Source organism: Phallusia mammillata, chromosome 2, assembly GCF_965637545.1.
Source record: "Phallusia mammillata chromosome 2, kaPhaMamm4.hap1.1, whole genome shotgun sequence".
NCBI lineage: Eukaryota > Metazoa > Chordata > Ascidiacea > Phlebobranchia > Ascidiidae > Phallusia > Phallusia mammillata.
Window position 1 is genome coordinate 510085 of NC_137253.1, and position 20281 is coordinate 530365.

The 20281-nt window shown below is 39.9% G+C and overlaps 4 protein-coding genes across 4 annotated transcripts; 3 read left to right on the forward strand and 1 right to left on the reverse strand.

Annotated features, from left to right (window-relative positions):
- Nucleotides 1-41: 41 nt before the first annotated feature.
- LOC145212436 (AP-3 complex subunit beta-2-like) lies at nucleotides 42-19385 on the reverse strand. The gene is made up of 24 exons (XM_080080550.1): nucleotides 19217-19385; nucleotides 18718-18793; nucleotides 18083-18253; nucleotides 17861-18021; nucleotides 17535-17601; nucleotides 16750-16932; nucleotides 16316-16474; nucleotides 15506-15658; nucleotides 6922-7056; nucleotides 6522-6654; nucleotides 6346-6455; nucleotides 4900-5076; nucleotides 4210-4402; nucleotides 3775-3893; nucleotides 3312-3435; nucleotides 2819-2968; nucleotides 2399-2536; nucleotides 1677-1869; nucleotides 1418-1523; nucleotides 1011-1053; nucleotides 727-811; nucleotides 568-665; nucleotides 370-499; nucleotides 42-311 (listed from the first exon to the last, which is right to left on the reverse strand). Exons 1-24 carry the CDS (start codon nucleotides 19312-19314, stop codon nucleotides 158-160), a joined length of 3156 nt encoding a protein of 1051 aa, XP_079936676.1. The 5' UTR covers nucleotides 19315-19385; the 3' UTR covers nucleotides 42-157.
- LOC145212438 (uncharacterized) lies at nucleotides 7472-9537 on the forward strand. Its single transcript, XM_080080552.1, has 4 exons — nucleotides 7472-7941; nucleotides 7999-8145; nucleotides 8224-8491; nucleotides 9099-9537. Exons 1-4 carry the CDS (start codon nucleotides 7570-7572, stop codon nucleotides 9266-9268), a joined length of 957 nt encoding a protein of 318 aa, XP_079936678.1. The 5' UTR covers nucleotides 7472-7569; the 3' UTR covers nucleotides 9269-9537.
- On the forward strand, nucleotides 9520-10937 carry LOC145212440 (uncharacterized). The gene is made up of 4 exons (XM_080080554.1): nucleotides 9520-9606; nucleotides 9685-9795; nucleotides 10096-10351; nucleotides 10619-10937. The coding sequence occupies exons 1-4, from the start codon at nucleotides 9601-9603 to the stop codon at nucleotides 10798-10800; spliced, it is 555 nt and encodes a 184-aa protein (XP_079936680.1). The 5' UTR covers nucleotides 9520-9600; the 3' UTR covers nucleotides 10801-10937.
- LOC145212439 (uncharacterized) lies at nucleotides 11139-14255 on the forward strand. Its single transcript, XM_080080553.1, has 4 exons — nucleotides 11139-11312; nucleotides 11897-12095; nucleotides 12813-13086; nucleotides 13903-14255. Exons 1-4 carry the CDS (start codon nucleotides 11305-11307, stop codon nucleotides 14085-14087), a joined length of 666 nt encoding a protein of 221 aa, XP_079936679.1. The 5' UTR covers nucleotides 11139-11304; the 3' UTR covers nucleotides 14088-14255.
- Nucleotides 19386-20281: the final 896 nt, after the last annotated feature.

A 20281-nucleotide genomic window follows, 5' to 3' on the forward strand; every position in this document is an offset into this window, starting at 1 on the left:
TTTCGCAACCTTAACAATAGAAGTTTTTCACAGCAAACAAATTACGCATTTACTACAGTTTAATGATACATAACCACTGCACTACCGAACAATCAACATCACGCACATACGATTGCACCACGACCACATAGAAATATTAAATGACCAGGAAGGGCGCTCAAGAGGCAAGCTTCTCCTTGATTTGTTTGAATATGATTGAGCAAATAACCATTTTGTCGCAGTTAACACACAACTGTGCTTGTCTCTGCTCCGTAGAAGTTTCGATGGTTATGAGGAGGAACGAACCTCCATGCGACGTTTTGCCTGCAAACCTGAAAAACGCGGGAAATTCAAAAAATCGAACACATCACGTGACAGCTCGCAACTTACCTGATCACGTGATCCTGGGTTGACGGAACTCGCGCGACGTTTACGATCTCTGTGACCTTGGAGCAGATGGCCTTGGCTTCTCCTTGAACCACAACTTTCCCGCGGTTTTCATTCATTCCCGCCAATTTTCCTGTTGCGATAACGTGATAAATTGCAAATAACAACAACAATAACGCATTCTCGTTGAACAATAATAACCTTGTTGTTTGACAAAGTTGTCTTGTGACATCACAATAGGCAGAACAAGTTCTCCGACTGGGATTTTTACGGACACGTTGAAATTTCGTTTCGCGGTGCTGTGGAAGAATTAAGAAGTTTCGTGACTTTTGTAATTCCAACAAAATAAATAAAACCCACCAGAGTTTGAAGTGAAGAGGCTGAGTTGTGTCGCAGAAATCCACACCAAATGTGACGTTGTGTGAAGCGCCAGGCTCGATCTTGTCTGAACATAAACAACACATATAATTTTATTTCCTATTTCTTGCTTAGAACTGAGGATGCCATTATATCGGCGAAATCGATATTATATACAATACATTGCAACACGAAAAACACAGATTGATTTAGGTGCACTGAAAGCTTCAGTTTCCTAAGCTATAAACAACATACAATATTTCGTCACACCCACAAGTATCACTCACCAATCGGTGTGAAATCGTGTACTCGAAGTCCAGATTGAAGATTCTGTTGAATAAAAATCAGTGAAACACCAAAAGCCATTCAGGTCATGCCATACATCGGACACAGAAAACTTGCAAACATGCCACAACATTACGATTGCATTTGTTTTAATCCTTAATTGCAAAGTTTAGTTACTTGATAAAAATATCAATTGCAAAAATAGAAACAAAATCTATTCGAGAAATATCTATTCTGTTTGGAATTATGTCGCGGTATTGTGACGTCACAAAGCTTAGCCTCGGGCAGTGACGCATGCAGCTATACTTACGTCATAATACTTCATAGAAGGCGGACAATAGAAATAGAATCGTTTAATTGTGGAAATTACCTGCGTTGCCATGACCACGAAACATCACGTGACACTCACCTTCTCTCCCATTCTGATATCTTCAACAATCGCGTCGCCATTGTTGGTGAATTCCAAAGCGATTGTCACCATTCTGTCGTCATAAATGCACGGCGATCGCGGATACCTGAAATGGAGTTACACGAATAAATAAACTCCACAAGGTTTAACAAGAAATTTCTTAAAATTTGACTGTTTTTGCAAATTAGCATTGATTTTAGAGACGTTTGTGTAATGTAACCAATATTTATATATATATGTGCGAAACAAACTCTGTCACCTGTAAACAGCCGATAATCCTCCCCCTGTTACTCGGTGCAACAATTCGAACGTTTCCATTGTCGGTGTAGCGCCTACGCTTGTGACGTCACTAGCAGAATCGGCCAATGAGATTCCTTGCAAGTCGGCAGCCAAAACCGGCATCATGATTCCGGTGCTCTGATTGGTTGATGTCGTCAATGTGGGCGGGGCAACTGCGGTCAAAGGTCATGTTACACACCCCCAACAATAATAATCTGGCTTCACATAAGAGGCGACATGGGTTCGAATCCCACTGCAAACTGAGGTTCAACCTAAGCAGGTGTTTCGCAGAAAGAGGGCCACGGCGAAAAACAAAAAAACCTAAATTTATTCCAATAATCAAGTTGATAAAGCTCTTCTGGCAAATGTAACTTTTGCTCTATAAACTTGATATTATGCCTGGTAGCAATGGCTCATTCCAATAATGTTTGTAGTTTTCTTGAACAAATTATCACAAAATAATCTGGTTTTGTTTTATCAAACTTGTGTTTTTAATATTAGTCACATTTAAGTTTGTGGGGAAACTGACAAAACAGCAAGTTTCCTAAGTAAGTATTTCTCTACTTCGCAACAATGCACGTGTTTTTTGTCACAACAAGCCGGGAATGGATGAAGTTTGCTGTGATATGAGATTCTGTGCAACAATATTTGTGCGAAACTGATCCAAACATTCCCATGCACAGACTTCAGGTGGAAACTTACAATCATCGAGATCGAGCAAATTCACTTCTTGTTTCCCAACTTTCCTTCTCAATTTCGACTTTTTCGGGATTTCTTCTTCAGATTCGGATGAACTTTCCTCCTCTTCAGAAGATGATGATTCATCCTCGGATGAAGATTCTGCAGATAACATATGTGTCATCGTGATGTACGTGATCGTGATATACGTGATGAAGTTATCACGACGAGTGCGATCACGGTTCATGCGATCGTAAAAAACGTGATCACATGTATGTGATCGTGATGCATGTACTCACATACATTAATAGTAATGCATATGATCGTGAAACACGTGATCGTGATGCATGTGATCGTGAAACACGTGATGCGAACAACGACCTCTCAACTCTACTTGACTCGGGATTCAAACATCGGCGCGATTCGGTTACCATGACAACTTACCAGATTCCTCAACCCGTTTCAACCTTTCAGTTTTCCGCTTCGGTGGAGGAACCGAATCCGACTCACTGATCCGTGAATCGGGCCCTTCCGTATCCGATGTTCTTCCTTCATCGCTCTCATCATCCGAATCCGAATCATCCGAATCCGATTCTGTTCAACGCATCGATCGATTAAAGAGGTTTTGCAGATAATTATTGTTTCAGGTCAAGAAAACTGAGCCGAGTTCCATTGAACTTGTTAAGTTTGTCAACTTCTAAATACTTTCATCGCCCTTGTTACTTTATAACAACTTTGTGCTTTAATTTATGTCATTACTCTGATGAATGCTCCTCGTATTCGGCTTGTTATATTAAAAACTGCTGGAAAGAGTCGGATATTGTTAAAACGTTATACCCAGCAGCAACAGTTCGTTTATAATCACATGAGCCGGATATTGAAAAAAGTCTTACACCACAAGAGGCAGTATATCGCATAATTTAAATCCGGCTTAAACCTGAATCTTCGCTTCCCGATGAACTTTCTTCTTCACTCGAACTTTCCTCGTCGGAGTAAAAAGATTTTTTCTTACTCGGTTTCCGAAGCGATTTCTTGTTTTCACCCGACGTTGCCTTCGGAACCTGGTAAACATTTCATAAAATCCAGGAATATTCAAACAAACCTAAAACTTGCGCAACTTCTGTTCACTTTTACGTGACAGAATCGATTGATTATGACACTGGCCACTGTGACGTCATAACGGAATGTCTGTCAAACAATCATCTTGTTCCACTATTTCGCTTCTCTATTTATTTATTAATTTGTTCTCCTGATTTTAGTTTGCAGTTGTTTTTCTTCATTATTATTTTTTCGAAACGAAACGTAACGAAGCAGCAGAAAGTGAAAGCGCGGTTGTCGTTCAAATGTAGCGAGCGGTGCATTGTGGGTTAACACAGCTGACCAATCACAAGCGGTTTTACCTCCACATTCCTACACGTGGGATCGGGTTGTTCCTCAGGAAAATCCGGAAGTCGTTGATATCCGGCAGCTTCACCACTAATGGCGTGAGAGAGCGATCCAAGCTGGAAAGTGTCGCGTCCTGCAACGTCATCATCACACTTTGTTGCGTCACAATAACAACACGATTTACACAAGAATAAGTGGGATTCAAATTTTTTGTCAGCCGGTTCTATCACAAAGTCATATTTTTCAGCCGGTTCTGTTGCAAAGAGTCTATTGACAGTAACAAGTAATGCTAACCGGTTCGCTGATCTCATAAAATTTCGTGAGACGGTTCTATAGAACCGGTGCGAACCGGCTGAATCCCACCACTGTTTATGTATAAAATTTGTTAGTTTCCAATTTACATTCCACCCTCCTTTAAGGGTAATCCCCGAGATTAGCCCACAACCCACCTTTAAATGGGGATTCCAATACCGGGGCGGGTTTGGGGGCCAGAAGGATTTTCTTGGCGTGTTTATGAATCGACCCTGTAGCGACAGCTTGTGACGGCATAATGAGATGTCGAATAAATCGCGCACGATCTCTGATGTCATAATTCTGATCGTACTTCGCGAGTTGGAGAATGTATTGGGTGAGAAGCTTGGTCTGGAAAAAAACATTGTAAATACCGAAACTTTTAACTTTTTACGGTTGGTTCGCTTTATGCAACGTTTGTGAAACCGGGCAAGATTGGAAAACTTGTTTTTTAACATTTATCATGTTTTTTTTGGAAACTAAAGATGCGAGTCAGGCGAAATATATATATTCCATGTAAACTCCATGTAATTGACCCTATTTTACATTCTATCATAGTACGTCAGGCCTATTGAGGGCGTTGTACGGAATCAATCCCGGAATAATTCGAGGAAAAGTGCAACGTCATAACAGACTACAAGGATCAGCCTGTGTAACAGGGTTGCTGTAACAGTAGGAATTTCCACTCTAAGTTTGCAACTTAATTTGCAACAATTTCTCACACTTGTAACGTGGAAGTTTCCAAAACCGCTCAAGGATTCCACACCTAGAGGCTTCGGTTTTCCGGTTTTGACGAAACCATATTACTCGTACATTGAAGTGTTTTGACAACTTGTAGCAAATCTCACCTGTTTATGGTTTGTGACGTAAAGCTTTGCGGCAAGACTGAGGATTTGTAGTTTCACGATGTTTTCCTGAGAAACGAAGGTTTTTGCGACTTTCCTGAGAACGTCTGGTGCAATCTTGGGAACGAACTCGCTATATTCGCCGATGAGCCACAATATGCTGGCACGCGCCATCGGTACCTGAATAAAAACATGATGAGTGAGGCTGGGAAAAAACATGGTACGGCAGCCGTATTGAAGGCGCCGTCCTGAATCAGCCGATCACCAAGCATTCGCCACCATATGGAAACAGCTTTATCTCGAATTAACAATTCCTGCTACAACTTTTTATTTTTTCACGGGGTTCGAACCCACGACGCTCCCGGGGACGAATCCCGATCAAGGTTTTGATGTCTGTATGTGGGTCAGGCGCGCCGGACCATTCGGCCAAGTTTAACACCATGCAGTGGTTCTCAACCTGTGGTACGCCTGCTGAGCGTTTAAGGTGGTACGCGAGTCGCTTTTCGCTGTAGCTAATTCAAGTCACGAAATGCAACTGACACAACTGATCAGCTAGTGTTTTACCAAAACTCGAGTCTTGAGCATTCATTTGAAATATCTAACCTTTCTCGTTTCAAAAAATATGACAGTCTAGTCTACATCCTTGTCTACTAATTCAAACAGGGTTTAGGTCAGTGGTACGCAGCGATAGAAAAAGTTGTCAGGTGGTACGCGATCCGTATACGGTTGAGAACCACTGGCATACACTATTATACAACAAACATTCATTGACACAAAAAAACATGGCAAGTAAAATGAAACTACAAACATTAGTGTATGTGGGGGCGTTATGCGAATATTTTTGTTTTATATAATATTTGGTTGACGAAAATTTTTGATGTCAATTACTTTTCAATTTCCCACAAATCATCACGCGCCCAAACCCGGTCGTCGGTTGATTAAATAGTTTCAATGTCAAAGTCGCGTGGGCGCAATTTGTAATCACACCATTGAACGGGTAATTACAGGGCAAGTAGAGAAAACTACAGGGCAAGTAGAGCCGCACTTTACCCGACGATCAACCGCTATTTGCTGTTAATTGCCGAAATTAACTTCCCTAATTTAATTTTGTGGGAATGAGTGCAAAAAGTCGCGGTGGAAATGTTGCGTAAGTTTAAGTGGAATCATAACTTGTATGCACATCTACAAAAGACTACAAGTTGTCCAAATTGAAACTTCGGTCAAATTCGCGGTAAACTCTTCAGTTTGTAAAAATCAGACAATTTTTGTGGTGTTCCCTATACCTGCTGTATTAATTTGGACACAAAATGGCGTCCATGAGGCTCTATCGCGTAATTAATGGGTTGAACAACTTGTGTTATAGAAAGACTTTGACTGTCACTACACATCACCATGGCAACCACCGCCACTACACATCACCATGGCAACCAGCATCACACTTTTCCCCACCTGTATGTTATCAACCAGTTTCGCCATGTGCTTTATGATGTCACTATGTTGGGAAGGATTCATCTGCAGGAGTTTCTTGATCACAACCACGCTCTCGGCTACCACGGCCTCTACATAACATACAAAGTTGCTGGGTGACGCCGACAATCTGTTTCTCGTGTACAAACTGCTCTCACCGTCTCTGTTGGACAACAAGCTCACCAGTCCGGCCAAGCACGTGTCTGTAACCTCGGTTATGTTGGTCGCACAACGAGCTATAGCTTGTATCGTGTGAGCCACGAATTGTTTGTCAGCGCTTCGGACGTAAGTCTGCAAAACATAACCGGTCAGGACCCAGAGTACAATGACAATTTGTTCGGGGTTTGGTCCCCGCGTATATTACCCAAAAATGCAACAATATACAAGCTATTGCGTTGTGACGTGCTTGCGTTTAATTCTTTTTTCCTTTGTTTGTCGTGCACTGTACTACGCGCATTCAATGGACGTCGAAACGTCGCTACAAAAAAACATTTGCCAGAAGAGCTCTACAAACTTGAAACATGCAAACAAGTTTTACCACCACGGATTGCACCTTACCTGAAACTCCCGTAGTATAATTGCGATGTTGGTTTCAGAAGCGAGATTAGTGAGAACTTCAAGTTTAAGAATCCTCACATGGGTTGGATCGGTTGAACGGACGTAGAAGCTCTTGAGGAATGGGTCAAACACGCCCTGCCAATAAACAATCGACACGTCAGCTTGGTGTTATCGATTTATTTAACCTGTAGCAGTGCGGGTGAGGTAAAGGAGCGCCAGGTACATTACTATAAGGGCGGAGTGTCAATTTGTTAATTAATTAGACACTGTAGAAATGCGGCTAATTTCCAGCAAGGATTATTAAGAATATCTGAATTTCATTAACAAATTTCAGCTTATATAAACTTCCGAAGCTGTAAGAATCGTTTAATGAATAATTAATGGTCGATTTATATGCGGGAAACTTATGATAATTATCCCATGTTAATCCCTGTTTTCCCCGCAAGTCATAACTGTGACGTTGAAACCCTAACCACCGTCGAATCACTGGCGTCAGGTTTAGTCGGGAGGGGCAATTATTATAGATTTGGAAGCGAATCAGCAAACCGCAATTAAGCAATCAAGCCCTGTAAGGTTGAATCACTGTGAGATACTTCTGCGGTTTCTCGTAATTATGCGGGAAGAACTCGCGAAGTAATTGCGGGGGAAATGTTAACTGGAGGTTTTCCACTTATTTCAGCGAGTAAGTTAGAACGGACAGACGGGTACAACATACGTCGCAGTTTAAAGTGTAGAGAAATAGATTGTGGCGCGTATTTAGAGCAGCACACATTAGTAACTCGGCAACAGTTTAAGATGGGAACGATGAGTGTCAGTTGGACAAAGTTTTCAACGGTTGAAAGCTATGCAAGAAGTTCGCTTGTTGACGTATTAGTCAGACAGCAGAATGTTATTTCACGATTGACTAAAACTGACTTTGTTTGCAGATGTTCGTGTAGTTTCAGTCAATACAACTATCCCATCATTTCTCAGAAGTTTAGTTGTTGGGGCAGTCGCCACTTCCTCAAGGGCAAAATGCAGGTGAGTGATTTGCCAAGTTGAACATTTCCAGCAACTGACCGAGAGGTGTTGTGTCAGGTATCTGTTATCCTGCTGCTCCTCTCATCATCAAGATTCGTAGCGGGATATTTATCATCCTACTCACCCGATCTGTCAAAAACCACCTACTTTAACAGCGACAGCGTGAAATACCAAAGTCTTGTCAGATCCGGTTTAGATCGAACAGTAAGTATCACGTGACCACCAGTATCACGTGACCGTCACGCGAGTGAGCCACTAGGTGACGCTGTGGATATTGTGTAGGATGAGAAGAAGTTGGCTTACTACTGCTTGTATCGATTCTACTCGAAGTCTTGCTGGCGAGCCTGGTACGACCGAGACAACTTCAAGATAAATCTCGCCCCGTTTAGTGGCCACTTCAGCAAATTCAAACCGGCCATCCACAAATCGCGTCGTCGCCGATCAACATCCGGGAGTCCGTGTGCGAATCCTAACCCTGTGAGTGTGATCATCAACTATGCGTTGGATCTTCAGGACAATGTGCGGGAACTCGTACAAGCGCCGATCCCAGGTGAGTCAGGTTAATGTTGCAATTAGTTGTTGGTGTGACGGAGTAAAGTGGTCACTTCCCCCTTACCGGGCGATCAACACTTTCACGATGATTTAGCTGTGGTACAGACTCACAAGTTGTGGTACAGACTCACAAGTTGTGGTACAGACTCACAAGTTGTGATACAGACTCACAAGTTGTAATACAGACTCACAAGTTGTGATACAGACTCACAAGTTGTGATACAGACTCACAAGTTGTGGTACAGACTCACAAGTTGTAATACAGACTCACAAGTTGTAATACAGACTCACAAGTTGTGGTACAGACTCACAAAATCTCAACACCACAAATAATCCATCCAGTAAAAGTTAAAGGGTTAGAGGCTCAAACCCTAACGGTTGGTAGAAAAAAACCTTTACGTGAGAACTTTAATAACTTGGCAAACAGATGAATGAAATATTGCCACTGTTGGTCAAGTTTCGACGTTTTGTTTCCAAAATGTGCGCCGCTATTTGCTTATGACAACAGGAAATAATTTCAATAACTTCTAAAGATAAAAAAAACGCACAATCTGACTCGAATTCCACGGCTTTCAACTTGTTCATCCTAATCACGTGTTTCACAGGAGAGGAGGAATATCAGCTCTTCCTGACAAACAGCTGCATCCTCACCCAGTTTGCGGGATTCACTTGTCGCCTGCACGAGTCGGAAGTTTACGCGGTCGTTTACAATGGAAGTTTGATGGAGAAAATCAAAGTTCGGATCGCTACTTACTGCGACATCGCAAACGTGTAAACAAGCGCCGCAAAAATGCTGGGCAGAAAAATCTTGTTGATCGAATTTGTCGTTTTCTTGTTTTCAATATTGCTTTGATAAAGTTGTTATGTTTTTGATTATCGTTCAAAGTTTTAAAATGTTTTGTTGTTATTTTGTTTGTATCTTGTTTGTTTTGTCGTTATTTTGTGTGTTTGTTGATTATTTTGTTGTTATTTTGTTTGTATGTTGTTGGTTTTTTCGTTATTTTGTGTAAATAGTGATCTAACAACGATATTTTTCGGTTCCAGGTTGTTTAGGAATAGGCATAAAAACTTGCAACTGTTCTGCGAGGAAGAAATGAGAAAAGAAATATGAGGGTAAGATCGATTTAAGTAATCTCAACACTGGAGGCGCTATAAACCACATTTCCATCAAATTTATTTTTGTGCTTGCAGGTTTTTTTCTTGATTGGGTCATTGATTTGCATGATCAGCCATGCGAAAAGCCTTATGACGTTGACACGAGAGGAACATATGATGTCTATGGAGAGGGGCGAAGTTATAATGGTGAGAATATGTGTTAGCGAAGCGGGTTCGTTAACCAGCATCCTGCAGTCATCTGTAACGATCATGCAAGACGTTTAAACTACATGTGAAAATCATTGCAAACTGGATGATACTGTATTGATTTTTAACTATCTTTATTTTCTGTGATAACCGCCAGCCAAAAGCCGTATTTTTTTGGCAAAGAAACCAAAAAAGCTGTCAAAATGGAATAGCACTTATAAGGCAGTGTAAGATCAATTAAAGACCTGTCCAATTTGCTTTACACGTCACACAATCACAAAATCTGATATTAACTTGCAGAGCGCTTCGGAGGCAAGACACATGTGTGAGAAGAACCCTGACCTTACCACGTGTGTGTTCGCTAGAAACAACCCGGAACTTGCCAGGGAAGTTGCAGCGAAACAGAATGCCACGAGTTTCCTGGGACGGCTGATGGGCAGGGAAAGAAGTAGGAGGTCTTCATATTACAATCCCTGCGCTCAGCTCGTCCCCAGTGAGCAAGTCGTACTGCAAGCCATCGACACAGCAACGCAACTTATCATCTATCTGTACCAAGGTGCGGTAATACCTGAAATATGTGACAAAAATTGGAGATCCTATGGACCATAACCAGTGGTGGGATTCAGCCGGTTCGCACCGGTTCTATACAACCGTCTCACGAAAATTTTTAGCATTACTGGCTGCTGTCAATGGACTTTTTGTAACAGAACCGGCTGAAAAATATGACTTTTGTGGTAGAACCAGCTGACAAAAAAATTGAAACCCACCACTGCCCACAATCAGCGTAACCGAATAAATGAAAGTTTTCCTTTGTTTTTTACAGATCCGGTGTTTTTCCAGCACTACATGCAATACTTCTGCGCCACAGGTTCAGTTAACGGCTACGACTGTAGAATGCAAAACAGAGACTTCTTTGCTCTAGTTATTACTTCACCAACCACGCTTGAGACGCGGCAAATTACGATTGAAAATCTCGTGTGTGGCCTGGTACCTACTTCGTCTTGACAAGTCTTCCTGTGTTGAATTTTAAAACACGTGGAATACAAACGAAAATTTTTATGTTTTGTTGATTTCAATTTGTGTTTGTCGAGTTGTTGTTTTTGCATTTATGTGTTGAAAAATAAAAACAAAAAGTCACAAAAGCATGAAACTAGGAACACTGTACACGGATTTGAAAAGCACTTTAATCATAAACAAAGAACTTGTATATATAGAATCTGTTGTCATCATCAGTGCAGGTTGTCAATCAAGCTGTATAACACGGTATATAAGGCACTAAAACTAAATTTCGAACAAGAAAAATCCAAATATGGCGAGAGAAAAAATTTGCAGTATATTTATTTGTGGCGTGAAATTGCAGGCATTTCACGTCTGAAAGTTTGCGGGGAAGATAAACTTTAGCTTGGTGAGCTTCAACACATTTTGGTCGCCCGCGGCGTAGTGCAAAGTCATATATACGCACGCGCTCATGTCTCTCACATGTAACTTCGTATAAGCGGGATACCGACAATGGCAAGGTAGGAAATGTGCATTGTAATGTTGTTGTTTGTATTTTTGTGTTTGGCGCTTTAAGAAATGTGTCTTGCAAGATATGCCATTATCCTGATGAAGACGTCTTGTATGGGACGTCGAAACGTCGGTTATTTATGTAAAAAACTGTTGGAAGAGCGATACTTGTTTATACATTGTAATGTTGCCAGCTAAGGTTGGGAGGATTAAAACTTTTCATTTGAGTTGGGATTAAATTTTGTACAAAATAATGTTTGTGAGGTAAAATATCGGCGCTGAATTGTAACAGGATGATGACAGTACTCATATATATATTCGAAGTTAGACTTTAAACCAGTGGTTCTCAAACTTTTTTATTGTCGGGGCCAAAAGTAAGTTTTTCAAGTGTGCAGGGATCTATTACTCTCGGTAATAGATTGGTATTCTTCATTGGTTTTCTGAGGTCTAGTGAGTGCCGCAAAATAAGTAGTTGGGAGCTGCATGAGCCCCTCAGGCCGCGGTTGAAAATCACTGAGTTTAAACCCAGGAATGTGACGTATTTTATGTGCAACATCCAGAAGCAGCAGAAGTTTTAATGTCGTGTGTTTTGCAGAATTGGATTTGCGATGCTACTCACACTTCTGGTTTTCACAAAACAATGTGAATCACAAACACAGGATGCGCCAAACACAACAGCGACACCAACCAGCAAGATACCTGTTGTGGACGGGAGGTCTGGGTTATTATGGGGTAGATGGGGAGGTACCTTTAACCGTAGAGGCTGGAAGCTGAACAAAGTACCGAGTCAGATTGTAAGTTGCTACTCTCATGTGTGTGTATTGTGTGGGAACTGCGTGTAAGTAGCCGAATGTGGGTTAGCGTTGAAATTAAGATGAACATAAATTCATACTGGGATCAGCCCTGAAGCGTTGATGCAGACCAGCGATCATGGCACAGATTTTTTTACCCTAAGCCTTGCCATATGGTGGTGAATGCTTGGTGACCAGATGATTCGGTATGGCGCCTTCAATTAGCCTGGCATACTGTGTTCTATCGTTGAAATATCAAGGAAAGGTCAAAGCTGATGTGAAGTAAATGTCACATGTATGTACGTGCAGCGATGAAGGTGAAAGACATGCCGCAAAATTGTTAGCCGCCGTGCATGGCTGGCTTAAATCTCCCCGCCCATCATTTTACTTTATTTATTATTTCAGAGTATGTACTGAATGTGTTGATGTGAATGCAGTTAACCTCGGTTAATCCGGACCCGTTTGGACTAAAAAAATGTCCAGATTAGGCGAAGAACCGGATTAACCGATGTCGATTAGTTCAAGTCTTACAACATTATAAAAGTTTGTACTTCAAGTTTTGTCCGAATTAGACGAAGATCCGGATTAACCGAATCCAGTTTAACCATGGTTTACTGTAACCGTGCACTATAGTGTTCATTTATTACTTAATTTTATGTTTGCCCACGAACATGGGGAATCCCCATGACTCGTTTGTGACGTCACACCGTGTGATTTCAGCCGGAACCGCTGACGGTGAAAATGTGCAGGAAACGGAAGTTTTCGCAGTTGCGCGCTTGCAAGATGCTTCTCAACCCGATAAAGTCGTTCGGTTTGTGGAGCTCCGCGAACCGGTATCTGTGCAAGTCACGTGACCTATGGAAGCCGAAGCAATCCCCTCACTATGTGTGGAAGAGAAGCGTGAATGATTGCAACGCGGGATCGGCTGAGATGTCGATTATGTGGGCGGAAGAGGATGGGACTGGGGTAGAAAGGGAAGTCGTCAACAATCCAAGTATGTTGGGTCAAGTTGTCACATGCCATACTGTTAAGGTGTCATATGCCCAGGTTTTTTTTAAGGTTTGGTTTGGGTGACCGCTAAGTAGTTTTAAGAGACCGCAAGTGTTTCATTTAAATACCAAAAATAGCCATATTTGCTTATTTGGGAAACCGCTGGAGAAATTTGGGGGACCGTTTCGGTCTTGTATAACTTGCCACACTTGGAAAAGGAAAGTTGGCAAAGCGCGAGTTCCGGAAAAACTTCTGTCGTGGGTTCGAATCCCACCCCAGGCTAGATTTTTCTTGAATGTGCTCGAATCGAGCAGGTCTCCTAAGCATTCCCATATGGCCTGAAGAAAATATGCGTAGCTCAGTTGGTAAAGCGCAAGTCCCGGAAAAACTTCTGTCGTGGGTTTGAATCCCACCCCAGGCTAGATTTTTCTAACCTTTGCCTTGCCAAATGGGAATGCTTGGTGACCGGCTGACTCGGTATATCGCCTTCAATGGGTCTGACGTACTATGATATCAGGTTTACATTCGAACTCGACCAAAGATTTATTTTTGTTATTATCTGTTTGTTTTAATTGAGCTGCAGACAATGCACAATGTTTCAGCATGCAAGGTCTTATCAGCGTTACTCCCATCAAACTGGAGTGTTGTTAGATGGCTAAAGGAGCCAATATGGCCTGTCTCGTCACCAGCTGAACTGATGAGACCTTATAGATTGAAACAGTGTGCACTGTCTGCAGCTTATCATTTATAGGCTCGATGCTTTTAAACTTGTTTTATTTTCCAATTTCAATCACATTTAAGTTTGATAAATGTTTTTCAGTCAACCATCTGTACCAGAAAATTTTCGTGGAGCAATGTAGTGAATTCCCGATCGTCCAAAATATGGAATGTAGCCAGCATAAGATTAAGATGAAGGCTGCTGTCTGGTCGGAAACAATCCCATATGATATCGATGTGGTGTACATTTGGACGGAAGCCTACTGTGCACTTTCATCCACGGCATAAACTTTAACCAATCAAAATTGGAAACCCGACATTTTTAATAACTTATTTGATCAGTTGATAGTTTGTAAATATACTTGTTGATGTGTTTTTGTTTTTATGCTTAAATAAAATGCGCATGAAAATTGTGTTCAGAAACAGAAAAAGTCGCGGGTTCCACACAAAATAACTTGTTTTGCAAATTTCTGAGGAAACAAAAGCGGCCACCTAATCTCAATCGAAACTCACACACATCTAACAACATTGGCCGGATCATGGTGGTCCGAGACTAAGACAATAAAGTGCCACAGTAGTGTTTGTTAAATACATCACTGAATTCGCTGTTCGTACACCATGTTTTGAAACCTAAATATTGAAGCAGATCTGCCAGCACTCAGTTATAAATGAAAGTTCCTGTAAGTGCCCATGTTTGAAAAAAACGCGTTTATGTCGTCACAAACAACACAAACGCTATTATTGTCAACTATGGCAGTTGAATGCATATTGACATGCTATTTGGTGATGAGCAGGGTTGCCAGGTGGCCTAAAAATCGGACAAAAAAACAATAAATTGGCCTAATTTCACATGCAGTGTCCGACGCCTAAAAATCATTAGGACATTTAGTTTTTTGTCCTAATATATCCGAATTTTGCTGATTGGATAACTTTTTGTCTCCTTCCTATTTTTTGAAAGTTGCAAAACCCTTTTTTACGACAATACGTGGTTTAAAAGTGCAACTTGTATTAGTTAGTACCTTGTTTATGACATTAAACACATAATTGTCTGCCAGTGAATGTTTGGCCATTGTTGTGTACAATGCAATTGTATTGTAATAAATGGTTATCTAAGGTGATATGAAGCAACAAGTTGACGAAACATTTTTTAAACGTTGCGAAACCAATGATAAACGCTACAGCAACGTGTTGCAATTGCCAACTAGATATTATCAAACAATCGTTTTTTTCGAACATGGGAAGTTTGTTGGGCTTTAAGTTTGGATTTCCGTTGTTGTGGTTGCACGCATAAGTGACGTCATATTTTACGTCCGCCACTTTGCATTTGTGTAAAACTCGGCGCTTATGAGTTGAGGGAACGTAAACGCACAAAAATGGCAGTTGGCACCTCGATATTGACACCTTGTTAGCAATTATACGCTCTCGTTTTTTTGTCCTAAAATGTCCGCTTTCAGACAAATAGTGTCCGAATCCAGCCGACAGTGCCTGGCAACCCTGGTGATGAGTGTATTATTCAGGGCTGCAGCTACCGCAATATATTCTATGGTTGTACATAGAAAGTGTTTATCGACTGGACACCCTGGGATAGATGTTTTACAGGAGTTAATCTCATTTCAGTCAAAAACCTCGTCAAAACCCAAGCACGCTAGTTACAAAAAAAAGTTTATGAGAAGAGACATCAACTACAACATATTTAAAATACCTACCTTTCCTTTAAGAGTCATAGATGCTATGTTCTGCAGCACAATAGCTTGTACTTCTCGTCTCCCACGAAGCAAACGCACCAATGCTTTGGCAACGATGGAAACCTCGTTTCTGGGCGCAACGTGATAATACAACTGTGACACTGCCATCACAACCTAAAGAAAAATATAAAAATAATGTAACAAGGGGTAGAATGTGTAGAACAGTGGTGGAATTCAATTTTTTTGTCAGTCGGTTCTGTCACAAAAGTCATATTTCTCAGCCGGTTCTGTCACAAAAGTCATATTTTTCAGCCAGTTCTGTCACAAAAGTCATATTTTTCAGCCGGTTCTATCACAAAAGTCATATTTTTCAGCCGGTTCTGTCACAAAAGTCCATTGACAGTAACCTTCGTGAGACGGTTCTTTAGAACTGGTGCAAACCGGCTGAATTCCACCACTGATATAAAAAACAAGCTAGTTTGGCTGATAAACTATAATTCTATTCCAGTGATGACTTTGCAAAAAGATAGGCTGCACTATTTATCTATTTCCTTGAAATGCACCAAAATATACAGACACAGTTTCCAGACAAGCACCCTCAGGCTAAAATGCCTCTGTTCTGAAGCCGCAGCCAGTATATTTGCATGCAGAGTTTGGTTGAAACCCAAGTTAAACCTCTTGACCTCTTTTCTTTAAAAAGCCTTTTTGCAAATATGTATGTCATTCGAAACATAAAAAAGTAATATCGTTATCGCAATGTTACAGAACAGAATCATACATTTGTGGAATTTGGGTTACAATTGGAACCAAACATCCACAACAACAACTTACAGCTGCATTCCTGCTTTGTAGAAGTGGTTTCGAACTTTTAAGAAGCAATCGATGATCGTGATCCATAATGTAAGTAGGCTTCTTCGGTTTTTCCTCTTCTTCACTACTTTGTTCATCTTCCTCATAAAATGGCCGATCTTTTTCGTCAATTCCGTCATCCTGATGAAACAAGTGAAGTTAGAAACATATTTTTCCATTGAATCAAATTAGAAATTAAGAGTATTTGTCTAGCACTAAAACTGGAAACAAAAAAACACTTCACAAACAGAATTAAAAGTAAGTTTGTTTGCTTGGGGGCACAACAAAAGCTTTTAAACCTATAACAATAAATTAAAGTTCAACCTATGGTAGCCCAACCTACATTCTGCAGCATAACACTTGTATTTTTTCCCATGTTTTTACCGACGAAGATTTTGCTTCAACATAAAACTTACATTTTTATTTGGATCGAGAAACTGGGTTCGAGCGTATCGTGTCAGCATGGATAGAATAGCAATTTGTCCCCATTCATCAACGTCAACCAGAAGTGAACATAACTTGCGATAATGTCGATGTACGAGGTCGATCCGTTCCGGACAAACCTCCTGGAATGCCATCACAACACTCCCTGCAACCAACTGCACAAATACAAAAGTTCAAGAGGCTGCAATTGATTTATTAACAGGCAAGTTAATGAGAACAAATACAAAAGTTTTAGTGTCATTTCTTAGTGTTAAAAATATTAGTGTAATTTTCAATTTGCCTCTACATTGTTAAAGCAAATTATGTGACAAAATCTAAGTAATTTAGACAAAAGTAATTTGATTGCCATGGCGCTCCACTAAACGAATACAAAAAATTACAACTTCAATCCAAAAATCTCAGTTGTATGAATTTATTTATTTATGAACAGACAAGCTTAAAAGCATAAGCATGAGTTTTACCACTCTTTAGTCTTTATATTATATTTTCAATTTGCCTGTTCATTGTAAAAGTGACAGTAAATCTTGAAAATGATTAAACATTATCTGACCCTCTAACAGGCAGCGTACTTATCGATGACCACTGTTTTTTGTTTTTTTTCAATTGGACTCAAAATATGGAAACAGATTTCCCAAGGAAACAGAAGAATGGAGTAAAAACAACAACGATGTCAATGAGGGGAATATATACTCTTAAGTCATTATTTACTTATTCTAGTTAAAAGTAATTCTATAAAACAAGAAACAAAACTTCTTACAGTGGTTCTGTCATTCAGCAGTTTCTCAATTATTTCAATCAAGTTCTCTTTTTGATCGGGGTCCAAGCTGGAAAGTTAACAAAATGTTTCAAAAGCTAAAATAGCAAACGTTATCAGCCCAAAAAAGGTACCAACAAATTTACTCCATTTTATTTTACTTTTACTCCATTTTAACACCATACTAATTTACTCTATTTACCACAATAATAACAACACTCCATAGTGGTACACCACAAAGCATGCTTATTGCCTGTTTACTGAGTGGAGGGGTTTATTATAGTACAGATAAGTCATGCAGCGCAACCATAACATCTACATATTGTCACCTGTAGAGTTTCGGTATTGCATGAGCAGCTGTTTTTCTCACAAAGGGAGACATGTCATTTGAACAATCCTTGATTGATAACATCATAATGGGAACAATAATCGGAACTCGAATGCTCGACAAAACTCGTAGGGCACTCGCTCTGATCAACTGGTTTGGATCCTGGTAACATAGAAATGTTATTAGTTGAATATTTTTTTTCTTCATAGAACCACAGTTTTACCTTCAATCCTCGTTGGAACGTTGAAATAGAGAGAAGTGCCAAGTCCTGTTGTTCTTCTGCGTAACGCTCCAAGTAAACGTAAACTAACTTTTTCACCTCAATGTTTTTGCTTGCAACATTTTTCACAACTGCCGGGAATAAACCAGATGCATTTCGTCCTTTTGCAATCATCTGCAGAAAACAAACAAGTTTGAATTTTACTTCTTGTTTTATATTTCTGTTCCAAGCTATAAATGTAAAGATGAACATAAATTCATAACTGGGATTAGCACTGAAGCATTCATGCAGACCAGCGATCCCAATACACTCATTTATAAATTGTAATATGCAAGGCCTGTTGAGGGGGTTATACCGAACAATAAATGTATGACATTCAGTCACAAGAAAATGTTCAGTTAATAACAGCTGAAATTTGGGACATGACTCTCAATTGCAAACTGAATCATTTTCGTACTTTGCAGGTCATTCAAGGACTTCGATATTTGTCAGTTCATGGCCCGCCAGGCTAAAATTGATAATTTTTTATGTTTGTTAATAATCAAAAAAACAAAGCTGCTCTGATTTTCACAAGGCTCCAAATAGTTGCCCTGGAAACCATGAACAAAACAATGCAACCTTCAAGTATTAGTTCTTACCCCGATTATTCTTTTCATGGCTTCTAGCTTTAAAGCATCTTTGTTCTGATCGAGCATTTGTTTCAGATCGTCATGTCTGAATAAAATTTTTACAAACATTATGAATTATACAAAAATTTGTGACAATAAAAAAAAGGACCAATGCATCAACTTAATCAAATGGTTTCTTGGTATTTTTTAATGGAAACACTTTAACCTAAAAAAAACTAATCTCTGTCAGCATTTCTACCCTAATTCAGCAGACAATTTAGCAGTTTGCTTTAATGTTACAGTTAATAAGTTGAAAATTTAGTAGATTGTTGAAAAAAGTGAAGGAACAAAAATGTCATTGTCTTTTAGACATTTTTGTAAGGTGCTTGTGTACTTTTTTGCATGATTATTTTGATGCTGTAAAAATGTATTTAACAACAACACGAAAACTATTTCCGCACTTACATTTAAACAAACAGTAATATAGGGCGACTTGCAAGCAACAACAAAATATGAACAAAAATCTTACTTTCTGTAGTTGACATTGAAAAGAGTTCCACTTGACGGGTCTTGGCCCCTATCGTCGCCTCCTCCCCCACCAGAACGCTCATCGTTGTATGATGTCATAATGCTACAAGAATTTCACTCACAACTAAACACTAACTCAAATATTTCCAACAATTGATTTTTTCAGAACTCTGTTGAAAAGTTGACTCGTGATTAAGTCGCGTGTCGCGCCGGTGCGGTACAGTCGCGTGTCGCAGAAACAACAGTGCAAATTTGAACATAAAATTTATTTTAAATCCTCAAGCCTTTTGCCTAACCATTATTGTTATTGGTTTGTTTCTTTATTCATAACATCGTAATATTTTCTAAGAAAGTCAGTACTAGAATATATCACTATCCATTTGTTTCCTAACAAACTTCAAACTGGCTGAAACCGAAATTCGGAACACATATCATGAGCAGTTGCCTGAAAATCGGCTTTGCACAAAAGACAACATCTCTCACTCCCTCTAAGTCAGTGGTTTTTAAACTATTCAAGCATGCAGCGCATTATGGAACTAAATTCTGTTTTCACAGCACACTTTCAGGCCCATTTCACATGGTATAAAAACCACTGGGCGCCGCAAAGTCCTTTTAAAATAAACGCCACTGCACGTAACCTTTTTTTGCAATGCTGATTTTTATTTCTCTGTTTAACGTGTATTGTTGGCACTATTTTGCCCCATTTAGACTCTCGTTTCATGGTATAGATACAGTATGTAGCCAACCGGTTGTAGCCAACCACTAGAAGCGGGTTTCGTTTTCGACTTTTGATCGGCATAATCGTCATGAGATTCGTAATTAAATGCTGTAAACGTTTAGCAATTACTTAAAATGGGCCAGCATAACAATTTGTTCAAAGAAAGTCGGTTTGTATTTTTGTTTTGTAAGTAAAGTTGTTTTTCATTACCAATAACAAAAGTATGAGTTTTGGAACGCTGTCATGCACCTTAAAACAGCAAAAAATGTTTGCGTCTAACAGTTTGAACTGAAAACTTTTCTCTTATTCAAGATTGTTTGTAGCTAAAATTTCCGGTGCTCTTTTAAA

Excerpts from the sequence above, each read along its gene's own strand:
- LOC145212438 (XM_080080552.1), top strand. The coding sequence starts at position 7,570 with ATGTTAACTGGAGGTTTTCCACTTATTTCAGCGAGTAAGTTAGAACGG. Across the intron at positions 7,942-7,998 it reads TCCTCAAGGGCAAAATGCAG|GTATCTGTTATCCTGCTGCT; the intron begins GTGAGTGATTTG and ends GTGTTGTGTCAG. Across the intron at positions 8,492-9,098 it reads CGTACAAGCGCCGATCCCAG|GAGAGGAGGAATATCAGCTC; the intron begins GTGAGTCAGGTT and ends CGTGTTTCACAG.
- LOC145212439 (XM_080080553.1), top strand. Across the intron at positions 12,096-12,812 it reads ACAAAGTACCGAGTCAGATT|CCGGAACCGCTGACGGTGAA; the intron begins GTAAGTTGCTAC and ends GTGTGATTTCAG. Across the intron at positions 13,087-13,902 it reads GGAAGTCGTCAACAATCCAA|TCAACCATCTGTACCAGAAA; the intron begins GTATGTTGGGTC and ends AATGTTTTTCAG.
- LOC145212440 (XM_080080554.1), top strand. Across the intron at positions 9,796-10,095 it reads AGAGGGGCGAAGTTATAATG|AGCGCTTCGGAGGCAAGACA; the intron begins GTGAGAATATGT and ends ATTAACTTGCAG. Across the intron at positions 10,352-10,618 it reads TATCATCTATCTGTACCAAG|ATCCGGTGTTTTTCCAGCAC; the intron begins GTGCGGTAATAC and ends TGTTTTTTACAG.
- LOC145212436 (XM_080080550.1), bottom strand. The coding sequence starts at position 19,314 with ATGACATCATACAACGATGAGCGTTCTGGTGGGGGAGGAGGCGACGAT. Across the intron at positions 16,475-16,749 it reads TTCTCGATCCAAATAAAAAT|GATGACGGAATTGACGAAAA; the intron begins GTAAGTTTTATG and ends TTGTTTCATCAG. Across the intron at positions 15,659-16,315 it reads TACAAAGCAGGAATGCAGCT|GTTGTGATGGCAGTGTCACA; the intron begins GTAAGTTGTTGT and ends ATTTTTCTTTAG.